Raw genomic sequence first — 13,444 nt, 5'->3', positions numbered from 1 at the left:
CGTATGGCAGCTCTCTGATCCATTTTCCTGCAAGCTTTTCACTCTTGTCAAATACTTTTTCCCTGAGTGCTTCTAGTATCATTCCATTGGCTCTTTCTACTTGGCCATTGGCTCTTGGGTGCGTTGTTGATGCATACTTAATCTGGATGCTCCACTGCTCGCAGAAATCGAAGAATTCAGAGCTGGTGAAGTTGGATCCCAGGTTGGTGATGATGCTATTTGGTATCCCAAACCTGAATATTATGTCTTGTATGAATTCCACTGCCTTGGATGAGGTCAAAGAGGCAATGGGCTTGTACTCTATTCATTTTGTGAATTTGTCAATGGCAACCAGTATGTGAGTATAGCCTCCCTGAGCTTTCTTGAAAGGTCCGATCATGTCCAGCCCCTAGCATGCAAATGGCCATGTTACAGGAATGGTCTGCAGCTGCTGCGCGGGTAAATGTTGTTGCTTTGATAAGAATTGGCAAGCTTCACATCTCTGGACTAACTCAGCAGCATCACTCTTCGTTGTTGGCCAATAGAAACCAGATCTGAAAGCCTTCCCGACTAGAGTTCTGGATGTTGCATGTACTCCGAACTGCCCAGCATGGATTTCATCTAACAGTTGCTTCCCAATAGCCGAGTGAATGCATTTCATGAGGACTCATGTCGCACCTCTTCTGTACAGTATGCCCCCTATGAGGGTGTAGTGGGCTGACTGCCTGGCGATGCGTTCCGCTGCCGCCTTGTCATCCGGTTCTTCTTCATTTTTTATGTACCTAATGATAGGCTCTCTCCAGTCATTGAAGTATGACTCTGGTTGGCTCAAGGTGTTGCACTCTTCCATCTGATCTGAGAGGATACTTGGTTGTGATATTTCTTGGACGAAGATCCCGAGCGGAGCCTGGGCCCGACTGGATCCCAGCTTTGACAACACGTCTGTTGCCGTGTTGCGGTCTCTTTCCACATGATGGAACTCCAATCCTTCGAATTTGTCCTCCAATTTTCGGACGGATGCGCAGTACTTGCCCATGGAATCAGTCGAGCAGTCCCAGTCTTTGTTTATCTGGCTTATGACTACTAGCGAATCACCATGTACCATGAGTCTCTTGATGCCGAGTGATACAGCGATGCCTAGCCCGTGGATCGGTGCTTCATATTCTGCTGCATTATTTGATGCTGGAAATAGTAGCTGGAGTGCATACTTGAGTTGTTCTCCTCCAGGAGAGATAAAGAGAATCCTTGCTCCCGCTCCCTGCAGCTTCAGCGAGCCATCAAAGTACATTTTCCACACCTCGATAACCTCTAGGCTGTCTGGGACCTAGTGCTGAGTCCACTCTGATACGAAGTCAACCAGTGCTTGAGTCTTTATTGTCGTGCGAGGTCGGAACTCTATGTCGTGAGCTCCCAGTTCACACGCCCACATGGCTATCCTTCCTATAGCTTCTTTGTTGTGAAGAATGTCCTCTATTGGAAATCATGTGACTATTATGACTTTGTGGTCGTCAAAGTAGTGTCGGAGCTTGCGAGCGGTTAGAAGTATCGCGTATAGCAGTTTCTGGACTTGGGGATACTTCATTTTTTAGGGCCCGGGAACTTCGCTGATGAAGTAAACCGGATGCTGCACCGGGTATGTATGTCCTTCCTCCACCCGCTCGACTACTAACGCGGTGCTCACCACGTGAGTCGTGCAAGAGATATATAACAACAGATCTTCTGATGGCTGATTCGGCGTGGCTCGGCGTGGTGGCTTGAGTACTGGTGGTGTAGTCAGGAACTTTTTCAATGCCTCTAGAGCTTCCTGTGCCTCTATGGAACACTGAAACTTGTCCACCTTTTTTAGCAATTTGTAGAATGGCATGCCTTTCTCGCCTAGCCTTGATATGAACCTGCTCAGGGCTGCCATGCATCCAGTAAGCCTTTGTACCTTTTTCTGTGATTGTGGCGCTTCCATTGTCATGATGGCCTCGATTTTTTCTGGGTTAGCTTCAATTCCTCGGTGGCTGACAATGAATCCGAGTAAGTTCCCTGTGAGTATCCAAAAACACACTTTTCTGGATTGAGCTTCCACCGGTATCGCCTCAAGCTGTTGAAGACCAGCTGCAAATCTTCAATGAAGTTTTCTGAGTTTTCTGTTTTGATCACCACATCATCGACATAGGCTTCCACTCGCTTGCCCCAGTGGTCGGCTAAGCATGTCTGAATGGCTCTCTGGTAGGTTGCTCCGCGTTCTTGAGGTTGAACGGCATGGAGGTATAGCAAAAAGCTCCAAACGGGATGATGAATGCAGTTTGCTCCTCATCTTCTTTTGCTAAGCTGATCTGATGGTATCCATAATAACAATCTAGGAAGGACAACATAGAACAGCCAGCGGTCGAATCAACCACCTAATCTATTCTAGGGAGCCCGAAGGGATCCTTCAGACAATGTTTGTTGAGATCAGTATAGTCGACACACATGCGCCAATCCACTTTATTCTTTTTTAGTACAAGAACAGAATTTGCTAGCCACTCACGATGCAGCACTTCTCTAATGAACCTTGCAGCCACTAAGCGAGCTAACTCGGCGCGAATAGCTTCTCTCTTATCAAGCGTGAAACGACATAGCTTCTGTCGAATAGGCCTTGCTTGAGGATAGACCTTCAATTTGTGCTCGGCCAGTTGTCTCAGGACTCCTGGCATATCCGTAGGTTGCCATGCTAATACATCCCGGTTATCTTGCAGGAACCGGACGAGCGCGCTTTCCCTTTTGTCGTCAAGGCTGGAACTGATGATGGCAGTCTTGCGCTCATCGGCAAATCCCGAGTTGATTCTTTTAGTCTCCTCAGTCGGTCGTATAGAGGTCACGGCTTGAGCTTCGTTTGTGGGTATTGCGAGGTCTTCCTCAGGCTTTGTGTCCACCTGCATGGAGGAAGTCGTCGGGGGTCTAGTAGTAAGGGCCGCCTGGATAGCTCCCGAAAGCATTCCGCGGCACCTTGGAAGTCAGCGCGCACGGTGATGATTCCTTGCGGTCCTGGCATCTTCAATATCATGTATGAATACTGCGGAATGGCCATGAATTTCGCCAGTCCCGGCCTGCAGATGATGGCGTTGTACCTGCGGTCGAAACGCGCCACCTTGAACCTCAAGAACTCGGTTTTGTAGTTTTCCGGAGTTCCAAAGGTGACGGGCATGTAGATGTGCCCGAGCGGGTACTCTCCTTCGGTCGGCACAATGCCGAAGAAAGGGGTGTCTAACTCGGTGAGGTCCTTGAGTGCGACCCCCAAGCCCAGGAGCGTCCGGGGAAGGTAACATTGATGCTACTTCCCCCATCCACTAGTACTTTCTTTACCCTGCTCTCTCGGATCACCAGGTCAACGAGGAGCGGGTACTTGCCAGGATGGTCGAAGTTGAGCCATTGATCCGCTCGGCTGAAGGTGATTGTGTGCTCTGACCACCGATAAGGAGCTGGGGCACTTGTGGTTGCCACTAGGACCTGCCGGTCATAGAGCTTTTGCTGCCTTCTGTTCTCCTACGACCCATGTCCTTCGAAGATGACGTTGACCTCCCTGTCAATGCGTGGGAATGCTCCACCCCCTCCCCCTTCTGGTTGCTGAGGCTGCCTGGGCTCGCCAGGCCATCCTCGTGGTGGGGGAGGTGGTAGAGGCTGGAACAGTCAGCCATTCCCGACGGAGTGCTTGAAGTCCCTGCAGTTCTGCAAGGTGTGGCACATGGCCTTGTGGTACGGGCACTTAGCATCGAGGATGACGTCCAGTGTCCGCTCACCTCCACGAGGTGCCCTTTGGGCACGAGCGACGGGTGGTCTGGTGGCGTGAACCTCCTCACGAGGCCTCTTCTCCCAACGCCTGTCGGGTTGCTGGTTCACGTCGCGCCGTGGTGCCGGTGGTGTAGGTTTCGTTCCTTCGATGAGGTCCTGGGCCCGCTCGTCAGCGGTGATGTAGAGGTCCGCCTCTCGAAACAGTTGTTCGGAGATGGTTGGCGCTTTCTGCGGTATGGCTCGGACGAAGGCCGAGTCATTAGATCCCCGGTAGAAGTCCTCAATCACTGTTGCCTCAGTGACCTCGGGGATATGATTTCTCATGGTCTAAAACCTCTTGAGGTATGACCGAAGTGTTTCATCCCCTCGGCGCCTGATGGATTTGAGGTCCCATGGCTGCGCCGGCTTGTCGGAGAGGGACAGGAAGTTGGCGATGAAACGCCGACTGAAGTCGCTCCAATCGTCGATGTAGTGTCGTGGTAGATGACGTAGCCATTGCAATGCATCCTGCCCAAGGACGATGGCCAAATATGCGGTCATCACGTCTTCGGTTGCCCCAGCGACCCGGGTGGCGGTCGTATAAACGGCCAACCAGCCTCTCGGGTCCTGCTTAGGCTCGTACTTGTCGACGTTGGAGACCTTGAAGTTTGGGGGCCACTGGATGGCCCTGAGACACGGAGTAAGCGCGGATACTCCACATGTGTCTTCCTGTCGACGTTCATGGTGTCGGTCCCAGAGAGGGGAGTCGGTGATGTGTCGTCTCGATCGTCCCTGGATCGGGCCACTGGTTGAGGCTGCAGCCAACTCAACTCGGGTGGCGTGACTTCGAGCCAGGACGCCATGGTCCCGATCATACTCCTCCTGGCGCCTTATCTCATTTTTGTGTCGTCGGTCGCGCGAAGCGTTGATGGAGCTCTGCGTGTCTCGCCGACTATTGATGGTGTGTCGTAGGTCGCTCGGGGGATGAGCGATGGGTAGAAGATGATTAGCTGCCCGAGTAAGCAGCCGTCGATAGCCTTCAAAATCCGGAGTCTGCGGGAGGCCGTCAGCTATCAGAGCCAGCACTCCTCCGACTTTGCTCGGTGTGTTCATTGCGCGAGCGAAGTCAGGGTTCAGGTTTCGAGCGAAGAGAGGGTTCTCCCGGCGTAACCTTGCGCCCTGTTCAGCTTGTTCTCGATCTCGGTCTTGAGCTTGCCGGCGGTCACATCGGTTAGAATTCCTCCTTTCTCTGAATACCCGCTCGTCGGGAGTTTCTCCCACTTCCAAGACTTCATCCCGATATATGGGCTGCGCTGGGTCCTGCTCCCTAGCCTCGTGATGTCGCCGAATATTCCGGCGTTTATTCCTTCATCGCCGAGCTTCTCGCTGGGGAGGTTCTTCCCCTGGCATGGTTGGCTCATCGTTGGAGATGGGAGATGATTCCAAGCTTCCCCTGATGAAGAGGACTTCGGGGTAGAAAAGAGTTATTGTGGTGGTGAGTTCCTTTCTGTCCTTCTTTGAGGGTGAAGGTGCCGAAAAGATAGCTCGGCGGAGCTCCGTTCCTTTTCTAGGAACATTTGCTTCTCTCTTCCTTATAATCCGCGTCCACTCCTTTGTGGGCGAAGTGGGCAGCGGAGTTCTTCGGGCAAGTAAGTTCTCGGCTTGCAAAAAGTAGTCTTCGTCTGGGGCACAGGAGGTTGCGCTGTCCGCTGTCTTGTTCCGGCTTTCCTGGGGGTTTCCAAGAGAAGTTTCTTCTCCGGTGGATCTGCTATGCGGTGCAGAATTCCCTTCTCATCTGCCACGGATAAGATGGCCCCGAAACAAAATACATATCCAGGGCGAAGAGCGATCTTGCACTAGGAGGTAACGGCCATTGAGCTAGCTTGGATCAATGACACACCCCCTACCTGGCGCACCAGCTGTCGGTGTTTGGAGTCTGACCGCACACCCGGGGTTACCCCTCACGGTGCTTTTGGGTAGGACGGTGATGTTGACTGTAACTCAATGGTTCGTGCGAGATGCACGAGAGACGACAGGCGACTTTCTACAGGTTCGGGCCGCTTGGAGAGGCGTAATATCCTACTTCCTGGTGAGGATCTTTATGTTGTGGGTTACAAGAGGAATCTCCAGAATGGAGAGAAACTAGTGAAATGGGTTGGTGATTGACTTGGAAATGATGGGGTACCCCCTAGGCCTTATATACTCGATCGTGGGGCACTACATGCGTATGTGATGATGATATGTTCCTAAACAATAGTGAACCGACTGAACTGATCTTCCTATAATCTTGCCGACTTATCCCTAGTTCACTCCGATATTCAAGGTCGCTGCACGCGGGAAAGTCGGGTGGGCGTTGTGGATAGCGCTTAAGTACAACGAGTCGCTTGGGCCTGAGTCTGCTTCTTTCTCGTGTCGTCCCATTCCGCCAGCAGTTTCCTCCTGGCCCACGAAGGGATGGTCTAGCGAGATAGTAGGCCTAAAGCTTCTCGCGAGGCCTTCTTACCTTCTAGTGGACCCGTGGGATATCTGTCAATATTAGAGAAACTTGAGGTGTAGTCGGCTTCGTCGTAGCACCGTCAATGGGGTCCGGGCACAGTACTTGCTCTGCCAAGGCTGGTTGTCGAGGTTCTTTCGATTTGGTTTTGTTAGTCACCCTTCTTGTGGGGAGAAGTACTGTGTTTATCAAATTGGAGAAACCTAACGGGCGACTATGACCTCTGGAGAATCTTTGTAAAGGCTACGTAGTGAAACCTTGCCTACTCATCTTGCTAGTGTTTGAGGGTTTGATCGACCCGAGGCAAAAAGGGATCACGACTCGTGGGTAAAGTGTGCAACCTCTGCAGAGTGTTAGAAACTGGTATATCAGTCGTCCTCACGGTTAAGAGCAGCCTTGGGATCCTCTTTGATTAGAAGAACTTTGGATACTTTTATGATTATAGTTAATGATGATGAATATAACTCTGATCTCTGGTATTTCCTCTTGGAGGGAGTACTTTTGGGTAATAACTGGGTTTATTACTAAAACTTGGCTATACTATTAGTAATAAATACTTGGCCAAGTAAAATCAACTGCTTAACCTTAACTCCACATACAGCCAAACGGGACATTTGTTGAGTACGTTGATGTGTACTCACCCTTGCTTTAAAAACCACCCCCACCCCAGGTTGTCCCCACTGTATTCAGTGCTCAGGAGGAGATGTAGGCAACATGGAGGACTTTGAGGAGTTCCAGGACTACAACGAGTTTTAGTTATGTTAGTGGCAAACCCCCAGTCAACTGCCTGTGAAGGCCATATCTGTTTTCCGCACTTTGATAATACTAATGACAATGTTATGTTAATGACTATGTGGATGTCTTGGACATCTTGATGTAATAAAGTACCTTTCCGCTATTTACTTTGAACAATGTGTGATGATGTCCAATTATGTAATCGCTGTGTACGTGAGTTTCTGATCCTGGCACGTACATGGTTCGCATTCGGTTTGCCTTCCAAAACCGGGTGTGACATGTTCCGCGTAACTTATGACTTGTGACGCGCGACCGTGGCGTGGCGTAGTGTATTTGGCCACTTGTATCCTTTACTCATTTTAACCATTTTGTATTAATTAATTAAGATTTAGTATAGGTTTTATTTCCATAAATGAGGTTAATTGGCGGCCTGCTGCTAATTAATGGGCGAGTTAAGGAAAACAGCTACTTGAGGGCAGCCACGACTATGTTATGCCCTGAATGCGTTCAGGTTTCCACACATCAAATTCCTTCCATTTTCCTCTTCTTCTTGCTTTGAAAAGTTGTGATGTGGCGATTGAGTTGTTGTGATTTCACCAAGCCTTTTTCTTGGCATGCAATGAGGAGGAGGGCGAGTGGTATCTTCGAACCGTTGCCGTCGAGAAGCCTACACGAGGGGCGTCAATAATGTTTTTGGGCAGCGCAACTGTGCGACCGCTCAAAGTTGTTCGATGACGTTTAGCACTGCCTGATGGATAAATCGGCGTGTCTAAATTGACGACCTGCTTTGTCTACTTCTGTACTTGATCAAACTAGCACCGACAAAGCCGATGTGAGTCAATATGTTTATTCGGTAGTTTATTATGTTGATCTACATGATGCTATGTGTAGTGTGTATATCAATTTGTTTGGTTGCTGCATGGTAGTATCCTAGTCCGTACGTGAGGAATCAGGCTCCCTATGTACATGCTAGTTTAGTGCATAGGCTTGTGTTTGATTGTTTGCATTAGTGTATTTAGGATTGATTTGTTTGTCTACATTAGAACATGAACTAGTGAAGTGTGCATAACTGAATCTTTAAATATTATACAACATGTGTGATCTAATTTTGTTCAAAAAATCTCTGAAACACAAATATAAAATTGGTTCGATGATTAAATCTTTTATTTGTAAGACATAATAGAAACACAACATAAAAATGTTGTCAGATTATGTGTTGCTACATGAACCTCATGCGCAGTGTATCAGAAATTCGGCGACTTACAATTGGTCTCGACAGCCGAACTACATCCTATCATCAAACCTTGGTCTTTCAGGGGATGGGGATTGAACTTTATAGGAGAAATACATCCTTCATCATCAAAAGGGCATCGTTTCATGTTAGCCGCCACAGACTACTTTACCAAATGGACTGAAGTCGTTGCTCTAAAGAACATGACGCACAGAGAGGTAATTGAGTATATAACTAAGCATATTATTCATAGATTCGACATTCCTCAGACTTTGACCATAGACCAGGGGACTTCTTTTATGTCAAAGGAGGTACGTGAGTTTGATGAATCATACAAAATCAAATTGCTCAATTCATCTCCATATTATGCTTAAGCCAATGGGTAGGCCGAGTCTAGTGATAAGACATTGATTAGCCTGGTAAAAAAAGATATATGATCATCCTAAGCATTGGCATAAGGTCTTGTCTGAAGCTTTATGAGCTCATAGAATATCTAAACACCGTGCTACTAAAGTATCTCTGCTTGAGCTTGTTTATGGGCAGGAAGCAGTTTTGCATGTAGAGGTAAGCCTAAATGTTGTCAGGTTCACCAGACAGAATGATCTAACTGTCGGTGATTATCATAATTCAATGATGGACAATATTGATGAAGTAACCGATAAGAGAGTGATAGCTCTAGGAGAAATAGAGAAAGACAAGATCATGGTCGCCGAAGCTTACAACAAGAAGGTCAAGTCTAAGTCATTCTAGAAAGGAAACCTGGTATGGAAGACCATCTTGCCACTAAGGAGCAGAGACTGGAAGTTCGGGAAATGGTCGTCAAGCTAGGAAGGCCCTTACAAGATCACACTAGTAATATCCGGTAACCCCATACATATTGCAATTATTACAAGACGCTTAAGAGAACCGATGTGATCACATTGAGCCCATTGCTTTTGGTTCCAGCCTGTACCATTGCTTTTGGTTCGCTCATCTTCTCCAAAAGGCAGGGGCATGTGTTGAGCACCATCTGTGGCACTAAGCACGGTTGGACAGTCCGGCCCTGAGACCCGGACGATCCGCCCATAGGCGAGGATGGTCCGCGAATATATCAGATCAGGCCGTTAAAACTACTATCTCCTCGCATGGTACTCTAATCCCGCGGGAGGTGTTGAAGAACACCTAGGAACGGGTCTGGACCTTCCCCTTATATATTTGAAGGGGTATGGCCGGTTAAAGAACCAACAATCGATCAAACAATCAATTTATCTTCCGTTCTTTACTTTTCGCCCTATGAGTAGACAGTAACATAGATCTATTCCTCTAATCTTCACATCTCTCCAGCTCTACGACGTTTAGAAACGTCTTGGGTGGCCTGCCGATTCCAAGACAAACCCTAAAATCTCTCCTCTCCGACAGAGTCCCTCCCGGGAACGAGATTCAGATGTTATTGGCGAATTCCGTCGCCTCTGCGCATGCACGGACCATTCGAGGCTCCGCAGAAAGCACCGGCGTCGGTACTTATCGTAGTGATTGGTGTCCAGATCGACGCCAACACGGTGTTAAGGAGGAAGAGACAGACATGCTATAAGGCATATACCATATACTTATGTAATACAGATGTAGCGTTGAGCAAGTATATTTTCCAGAACACGCTACTGGAGCAGTCGTTCTGATGTTTCATGTTGATAAGGCTCTTGCATTACACAAAACAGACAACATACTGAAGGCCAGATGTGCGGCCGCTTTACACTAATTTTGTAGTAATCATTTCCACGAGCAGTCACTTTACAGCAGCGAAGGCTAAAGGCTAAGCAAATTAACTTGTGCCGGTAGCTAGGCCGTAGCTGAATTAATGGCTGAATTAAGCATACGAGCGAACAACAACAACAACAACATATACTCTGCACGTACGACGTCGACGACGACTTACCTGCAAATGAAACCACTGCATGAATAGCATGCACACAGCGTGGTCTATTTACACTTAGCTAGCTTAGTTTACAGTTTACACACACCCCAGGCAACGCCGAGCTAGCAGCGCGACGGGCGGCTGTAGGTGGGCGGCGCCGAGGGGCAGTTCTCGTTCATGTTGGCGTAGGGCTCGATGGTGTTGTACTCCGGCAGGCCCATCTTGTACTCCCCGAGGATCTGGCAGAAGGGGAGGCCGTCCGCCGCCGCGTTGCACCAGCTGGGCAGCCGCGTCTGGTTGTCCTCGAAGATCTTGAGCATGTACGCGTCCCGGATCTACCACAGATTCCGTGTCAGTTGAGAAAACGTACAGTTCCTGTGAGGACTCAGGAGTCAAGCTGCACTATACTCACGGTGAACTCGGTGACCTGGATGGACTCCGTGTAGGGAGCGAAGACTCCGGCCGCCTTGTACATGGACAGGATGAAGGCGACGCACGTCGTGGACTTGCCGTCGCTGTACTCCCAGTCGTCTCGCTCAGGTACGGTGAGCAGCTGGTTGAAGGACAGGCCCCGTCTCTCGGTCTCCCTAATGATCCCATGGAGGTCCAGTTTCTACATCCAAGCAAAAGCATGCCATGGTATCCTCAGCCACTGATCGATGAGCTTTTAATTAGTCACCTTGAATAATGCTTCCGTCGTAGAAACAGCAGATAAAAAAATGGATGAAAATGAACTAAACTAAGCATATAGATACCTCAGTCCCAAGTCGCTTGTTAAGTGCTTCGTTCCACATGTTGGAAGCATAGCGCGGCTGCAGTCTGGTCCACATGGACATAATGGCCATTACCTGGGATTAATAATAATAATAATAAATACGAGCGCAGCAGCTAGCACAAACATAGATAATAAGAGAGCAGCAAGTATATATATCTATATATAATACCAACCAGGTTGGCGTCAAGAGGAGGCGGGTAATTGTCTGACGCCGTATCGATCCAGCTAAATATCATGTTGTGGTAGCCGTAGGGTTTCCCGCACATGCTCCGGGCGAATTCCCACGCGGCGCTTTCGTCGAACCTTGCCCGTACATCGGGGTGCAGCGGCAGAAGCGCTATCTGAGGGTTGGACTCGTCCTTGAGCGCCATCCCCCACCACTCGTCCCACGGAGTCATGCTAATGATCTCGTCACCCTGCAGGCCACAATTATTGCCATAAATTAGCTAGCTATAAGGCTGAATCAAAGCTAGCTTCCTAGCTCTAGCTATGAAAAAACTGAACCAGCAAGAACTGCCTTGTTATTTTCGTAGCCTGATTCTGCGACCCAGAGGTTGGCGTCACCATCTTTGAGGACAACCGCGGTGTGGCCGGCGAAGGCGCCGGTGACCCACTTCTCCAGCGTCTGGAACCCGCCCCACCGGCCCCGGATCTTGGAGAGCGCCAAGAAGTCGCCCGACCGCACGTCCTCCCTCCTTATAATTGTGTTCGCGGAACGACGCCTCTCGAACGACGCCCCCATGTGCTTCCCAAGGAACGCCAAGTTGGCGTCCTGGCCCCAGCCGGTGTTGGAGAACAAAGGCGCCACGTCGGCCAAGGACAGCAGCGTCCCAAGCATCCCAGATGGCATCAGGAAGACGGCGATCCCGTGCTGCTTTACCTGCATGCAGAAAGAGAGACAGTCATGCTGTCTGTCTGAGCGTAAAGAGACAGTCGACCCATACGTACGTACGTATTCCATCTCTGCCGCGTCCTCCCACGCTTTGATCTCGAAGGTGTGGTTCTCGTTCGACCTCATGTAGTAGTCCCAGGCTACCCTGTAGGGCGTTGCGAACACGTACAGGTCCATGCATGTCCAGCTCTGAGGCGAAGCAGTCTACAGCAACAAGGAAGGAATTAATTAACGCTTTTGGTGAGATAGAAATTGCCGTAAAGGATATTATTGACCGACCGAATGTAGCAGTCCCAGTTCATCCAATTAAGATTGACAAGTGTACAACAGAGGAAGAAACCGAGAACAGGACGACCTTGGAATATCATGCATGCTTTCATATTTTTGTGGACTGCAGGACAGAGTGACACGCGGACGTGCGGACTGGCGATTTGGCATTTCTACTGTTTGCCACCGACCAGTCGGGGAACCTACGATGGCCATTCTGTCCGCGTTCCAAACATGCGTGTTTGTCTTGTTGTGCTAGCTATTTTATTCAGGCATTCAAAATTCATTTGTCTCTCTTACGGGTCTCGGTCAAAATCCACACAACAATCAAGCTAGCCCAACGTGTTTGCTTTGCTATTGATCGGGAAGGCAGAATTTCATCCAAAAAATATATATATACACCATATGTCTGGGATTTAGAGTCAGCTAGGACTACGGCCGGCCGGGTGGAATCGAAAGAGATAAACCACTAGTAAATGAGGTTGCGGGTTCAAAGGGGGCAATATGCGAGTGAGTGTGTAATATGTGAGGGATCCCTCACCTTGAGGCGGAGGACGGCGCCACCGAGGCCCCCGGCGGTCCCGTTGCGGCCGGGGGTGAGGTCGAGCACGGCCTGGTTTTCGTCGAAGCACGCGCCGCGCCAGGCGGCCGCGGGCCCGCCCGGCGCCACGGCGCCGACGAACGACGGGAGCAGGTCGACGGCGCTGTGGGCCGTGGCGCCCATGAGCTGCCACGCCATCCGCCGCGGCAGCAGCGGCAGCAGGTCCCTCGCCCGGAACGGCGCCGCTCCGCAGATTAGAACACGGAGCAGCGCGAGAAAGAGGAGGAGCCTCCGCCGCGGCAGAGCGGCCATCGTCGGGCGTCGGTCCGTGCGCTTAGCTGGCCCCCGTGAGCTTTTTGTTCGCTTCGCTCGCTTGGCTGCTTGCTCCGTGTGTGGCTCGCGGCCCCGGCCCGTGATGCAGCGCCAGAGATCGCGCGGCCGCGTCGAGACAAATGCGAAAACTCGGCTCGCGCCGAACGGGCTCGCAGGATTTTTTTTAAGTGCCGCCGCCACGCCAGCGACCGGCGTGCGTGTTGCTTGCCTAGGGCGGAGCAAGGCGCGCCGGCGCGGTAGAGCAGGTACTCCCGGGTGCAGTGCACGGGCCACCGGCGGCAGGTGGCCTGCGCTCTATTTCAAGCGGGCGGCCCGCGGCCGAGAGCTGGAAAGGATCCGGTGACCCGTGCTTTGCTGCACTTGCACAAGAGCATGACCACGAGATTGACGCCTTTGAGTTGGAAGTTTGGAACGTAACGGTTGCACTGGCTTGGCGGCCAACCAACTGACACGGTCGGAAGCATGACAACTTTTTGTTCAATCCCAACTGGATATTGTTGAAGTTGTGTTCTAATTAAGTTAGAGTTTATTTTACGTTACTTAATATGTTATGGACATGTTTGGGAAA

The 13,444-nt window shown here is 50.2% G+C and overlaps 1 protein-coding gene across 2 annotated transcripts; it reads right to left on the bottom strand.

Annotated features, from left to right (window-relative positions):
* Positions 1-9,877: 9,877 nt before the first annotated feature.
* Positions 9,878-12,990, bottom strand: LOC100275783 (uncharacterized). Of its 2 annotated transcripts, XM_023302176.2 has the most exons (8): positions 12,544-12,990; positions 11,796-11,939; positions 11,361-11,723; positions 11,017-11,259; positions 10,824-10,916; positions 10,481-10,681; positions 10,175-10,403; positions 9,878-10,089 (listed from the first exon to the last, which is right to left on the bottom strand). In XM_023302176.2, the coding sequence occupies exons 1-7, from the start codon at positions 12,853-12,855 to the stop codon at positions 10,191-10,193; spliced, it is 1,569 nt and encodes a 522-aa protein (XP_023157944.1). In that variant the 5' UTR covers positions 12,856-12,990; the 3' UTR covers positions 9,878-10,089; positions 10,175-10,190. The 2 variants fall into 2 exon arrangements, with proteins under 2 accessions (XP_023157944.1, NP_001361011.1); NM_001374082.1 differs by having other exon boundaries at positions 9,969-10,403; positions 12,544-12,894.
* Positions 12,991-13,444: the final 454 nt, after the last annotated feature.

This window comes from Zea mays, chromosome 4, assembly GCF_902167145.1.
Source record: "Zea mays cultivar B73 chromosome 4, Zm-B73-REFERENCE-NAM-5.0, whole genome shotgun sequence".
Classification (NCBI taxonomy): Eukaryota; Viridiplantae; Streptophyta; class Magnoliopsida; order Poales; family Poaceae; genus Zea; species Zea mays.
Note: the sequence above shows the minus strand (reverse complement) of the source record. Positions and strands in the feature narration are given on the sequence as shown.

Bases quoted from the DNA above. Each gene is read 5' to 3' on its own strand.
- LOC100275783 (XM_023302176.2), bottom strand. From the start codon at position 12,855: ATGGCCGCTCTGCCGCGGCGGAGGCTCCTCCTCTTTCTCGCGCTGCTC. The intron at 10,682-10,823 runs GTATCTATATGC...GCTTGGATGTAG, and splicing joins ACAAGCGACTTGGGACTGAG to AAACTGGACCTCCATGGGAT. The intron at 10,404-10,480 runs GTGAGTATAGTG...AATCTGTGGTAG, and splicing joins TCCAGGTCACCGAGTTCACC to ATCCGGGACGCGTACATGCT.